This window comes from Formica exsecta, unplaced genomic scaffold (assembly GCF_003651465.1).
Source record: "Formica exsecta isolate Colony F162 unplaced genomic scaffold, ASM365146v1 scaffold282, whole genome shotgun sequence".
NCBI classification, from domain to species: Eukaryota; Metazoa; Arthropoda; class Insecta; order Hymenoptera; family Formicidae; genus Formica; species Formica exsecta.
Genome location: NW_021850084.1, coordinates 208851 through 213817, shown reverse-complemented (window position 1 = coordinate 213817; position 4967 = coordinate 208851). Strand labels below are relative to the sequence as shown.

Here is a 4967-nt window from a genome sequence, read left to right as displayed (position 1 = left end):
AATGTTGAGAATTTTGCAAGATTATGATACCAATTAGCGGATAAATTTTTGCATAAACTTGAACCTAGTGTTATAAAATGAATGTTCAGTCTTGTATATCCATGTATTTTTTGGTCATTCTTTATCTGGTTATATTTTATATTTTTTAATTATATTTTATATTTTATATTTTTATATTTTATTATTTTTAATTATATTTTATATTTTTTTGCGCTTTACTTATAAACGGTCTGGGCCGTTTCACCTCCATCGAAGGTGAAAACGAGACATTGGCCGATATGCCTATTTCGATATCCGTTGTAAAACCGGTAAATTTTTAAATTTTTACTGTTTTGTAAATTTTTGTAAATAGTTTCATTTATAAAAAAATGCAAGATACAAATATTTGATTAAAACTATATTAAAAAAGTGTCTGAAATATCTTTATTGCACTTAAGAAGAGAGAAAAAAGTCTCACATTAAAGTTGATTTATTTTGAGGTAGCGTCTTATGATCAGTGTAACTTTATCCTAATATAAGTAGAGTCGTTTCCAAGTTTTGAATAGATCAACTTTATTTTTTTATTTTTTAATAGAATTATATAATTTATATTTATATCAGTCAATTTTACGATTTATGCTTACAGAATTTTCGGTATAGATTCAGGCTTATTAATGCGGAGTTCCTGAACTGTCCAATAGAAATTTCCGTCGACAACCATACTTTATATGTGATCAGCTCAGATGGACGTGATATTGAACCAATACAAGGTACGATTTATTTTCATGTTACTCTTCTACACAAGAGTGATTGAGAGTTTTAATAAAAACGCGAAAGTTAACGGACAGTTTTGTTCAAATATCGATATTATAGATAAGATAATATAATAAAATTCAATATCGAAAAAATACTAATAATAATGAATGAAACTGTTTATTAACATTCACAATATTATTTTTAGTTTCTTTTAACAAGCTGATGCTATAACTATTTGTTAAATTATCAAAAAATGTTGCAATTAACGCATATATTTTTACACATACAAAATATATACTTTAATTCAATTTATTAAATAAAATGAGATACACGATTCGAAATTGATTATGTTAACGATTATAGTAAAATTTTTAATGTATGTGTGATTTGTGAAGTAAGATATATAAGTAATAATTCGCGGAATAAGTACAATAAAAAAGGATCTACATGTTGAAATGTTGCTTATATATTGTGTAATGATTACAGCCGAATCGCTAGTGAGTTATGCCGGCGAGAGGTTCGATTTCATAATCGAGATGAACCAATCAGTGGATAATTATTGGATGAGATTTCGAGGACTGATGGATTGCGACAAGAGATTTTTAAGCGCCTATCAAGTCGCGATACTTAGATACGAAGGAGCGCCTGAAGAGGAGCCGGCAGTGGAAGTTTCATATGATCGTGTGCGAAATGATTCTTATGGATTGGTACGTTTTCACGATTTCCTTGCTATGTCCTTCTTTCAAGCGTTACCCATAAAGTTATTTTACAAGTGATTAAAAATGACAACGTTTCCGATTTTCAGCAAGTGAACGCTCTGAATGAAGGAACTGAATCGAATAATAGTATCAGTATCCCGATGTTGACTGCAATGGACGACGATGACGTATCGAATACCAAAGAACCGGATTATCAGTTCTACATATCGTATGATTTTTACGCGAAAGATAACCCGCACTTTCACCGCAAGAATCTATATGGCTTCCATCAAGGTAAAGTTCAAAAATGTTACAATAAATAATTTTTTTAAAGCTTTTTATTTTAATATCTTTGCAATCACAAATACTTGACTATTTCATTGTGCTTTTTTCGATGTATGAAAATATACACAAGCATGAGCTTTGCATTGATACGTTCTAACGATGATATTAGGATAAACAGCCGACTTAGTTGGGTACTTACATAACATTTTAAACTTACAGTCAAATGCATTAAAGAGATATGAATTTGTTAAAAAATAAGCTTTCACATTCTGTGCATAATTTTTCAATAATTTTTATTACAATAAAATATAAAGTACTCATTATAAATACATAAATTTATTTTTTCAAAAATCTAAAGCGTTTATTATTTTGTAAAATATTTTGATTATGATTTTCTTTTCTTTTTTTAGTGAAGGATACGAAACAGCGTTTGTTCACACCGCAACTGAATCACATATCAATGAAGCTACCACCATTTCCGCTTCTACCCGAAAGAAACCTTATTAAGCCAAATCAGTTTTGTAACTCCAGCACAGTTGAGGGATGCAAGAATGATTATTGTGCTTGTACCCATGTACTTCAAGTTCTACATATCGTATGATTTTTACGCGAAAGATAACCCGCACTTTCACCGCAAGAATCTATATGGCTTCCATCAAGGTAAAGTTCAAAAATGTTACAATAAATAATTTTTTTAAAGCTTTTTATTTTAATATCTTTGCAATCACAAATACTTGACTATTTCATTGTGCTTTTTTCGATGTATGAAAATATACACAAGCATGAGCTTTGCATTGATACGTTCTAACGATGATATTAGGATAAACAGCCGACTTAGTTGGGTACTTACATAACATTTTAAACTTACAGTCAAATGCATTAAAGAGATATGAATTTGTTAAAAAATAAGCTTTCACATTCTGTGCATAATTTTTCAATAATTTTTATTACAATAAAATATAAAGTACTCATTATAAATACATAAATTTATTTTTTCAAAAATCTAAAGCGTTTATTATTTTGTAAAATATTTTGATTATGATTTTCTTTTCTTTTTTTAGTGAAGGATACGAAACAGCGTTTGTTCACACCGCAACTGAATCACATATCAATGAAGCTACCACCATTTCCGCTTCTACCCGAAAGAAACCTTATTAAGCCAAATCAGTTTTGTAACTCCAGCACAGTTGAGGGATGCAAGAATGATTATTGTGCTTGTACCCATGTACTTCAAGTGAAAATTAACAGTGTAGTGGAACTACTTTTGATCGACGAAGGTATGCGAGCATCTCCTTTCATAAGTATTTTTTTGTTCTCTATAAGCTTTGTCTCTTTAAATTTAACCATAAATAACGATTTTTGTTCAGGTGTTCCGTACGACGCGAATCATCCGTTTCACCTTCACGGTTATCAGTTCCGCGTTGTGGCGATGGAGAAGATAGGAAGTAACATCACGGCCGCCGAAGTAAAGGAATTAGACAGGCAAGGTTTGATAAACAGGACACTCACACGAGCACCTTTGAAGGACACGGTGACCGTGCCAGACGGTGGTTACACCATCGTGCGATTTCACGCCAATAATCCAGGTAAGATTACGTGGCATGCATATTACCAGAAAAAAACCAAAGCATTAATGTTTGACTGTAAATAATCGAAGTGTTTGCTCTAAAAATATCGCATCGAATGATAAATGGCGTTTTAAGAAAGGAAAAAATCAAGACTAAGAAATCTTAAGCGTAAGAAACTCTTTCACATGTGAACAAAAAATAAATGTTAATAGATGAAATTACACAGTTGCTTATGTAACCTGATTTTGCTTTATTACAATTTAGGCTCTATTTTACTTAACTTTAGCATTTGGAACTAGTATATCTAGTTCAATGAGAAAAGAAAATTTAAGCTTGTAAATTTCTTTGATAAAATATAATAATAAAATACAATACTTATTTTGAGATTGATTGATAAAGAGATGCATTATCAATTGATTGTGTATGTTTTCAGGATATTGGCTGTTTCACTGTCACATTGAATTTCACGCGGAGATAGGAATGGCCCTGATCTTTAAGGTGGGCGAAGACGAGGAGATGCCGCCGGTGCCTCGTAATTTTCCTAAATGCGGTGATTGGAAACAGATGGACGATCAGAACGAAGATAACTCAGAGACCACTACAATTTCAACGACAATCGCTGGGAAGGAATCCAAGGAAAACAACCGTGTCATGGATGCAATAGAGCATCTCTTGAGATATATGGCGTATTTTGAGCAACTTCTGAAATTACAGATGACTTCTTCGGCGTCGAATTCAAGTGTGACATTGTTACTTTTTGTCGCTTGCCTTTTGAGTTCTATGATTCATGCGCGTTCTTCGTGACATATGTATCCATGTAAATAGTAATAGCGGATTATAAATATAATCGTAAAGAATATTTATAGGAACAAAACAATATAAATGAGTTAGAAAAATAATATAATATAATATAATATAATATAATATAATAAATGAGTTAGAAGTGGGAAGTAGTAAGTAATAGATGGTTTTTTCGTCGCAACTAATATATGTATTATAAAGTATTAATATTCACGTTAAAGTATTAATATTTATAGAAAGTATATACACTATTCACATTTTTTTATTATCGATAATTGTCAGATATGTTGCGATAAAGGCAATCACGCGAAGTTGACGAGTTTGAATTAAAATTTTAAAGATATATTATGCGATTATATTGTATATTAATCTCAAATGAGTAAGCGTACATTATATCAGCAAGTGACTTATATTACTGTGATAAAAAAGTATATTATAATTATTTTATAGTTATTAGACTATCGACTACACCACTCAGTAATGCATACGAAATGTCCTGCTTTGATACTCGTATTAATTTTATTGACTGATTGATTTTATTCGCGGAATAAATTTTTTATATGCGTAAATAATAGTTTTCGTGTAATATACGATTTAAAAAAAAAAACTTGTGAATTAAATTCCGGAAGAAATCAATAATATACTTTCTCTTAAACCTCGATTATATGAAAATAAATTATAAAGTCGCATTTTAATTGAGAAGAAATTAACTAAACTAATTTACAAAATCTGCTATTAAAAAATAATTCCTACAGAATTTTTATCAGAAGACATCCTGAAAATTATTGCGGGAAATGCATTGCTGTAGTTGTTATATCATTGCAACCACATATTGTGATTATACATATAATATAATATGTATAATATATATATATATATA

The 4967-nt window shown here is 30.1% G+C and overlaps 1 protein-coding gene across 1 annotated transcript; it reads left to right on the top strand.

Annotated features, from left to right (window-relative positions):
• Positions 1-232: 232 nt before the first annotated feature.
• LOC115237226 (laccase-like) lies at positions 233-4672 on the top strand. Its single transcript, XM_029810129.1, has 8 exons — positions 233-308; positions 626-749; positions 1222-1442; positions 1541-1657; positions 2309-2378; positions 2780-2995; positions 3086-3304; positions 3720-4672. Exons 1-8 carry the CDS (start codon positions 279-281, stop codon positions 4088-4090), a joined length of 1368 nt encoding a protein of 455 aa, XP_029665989.1. The 5' UTR covers positions 233-278; the 3' UTR covers positions 4091-4672.
• The last annotated feature ends 295 nt before the right edge of the window (positions 4673-4967 follow it).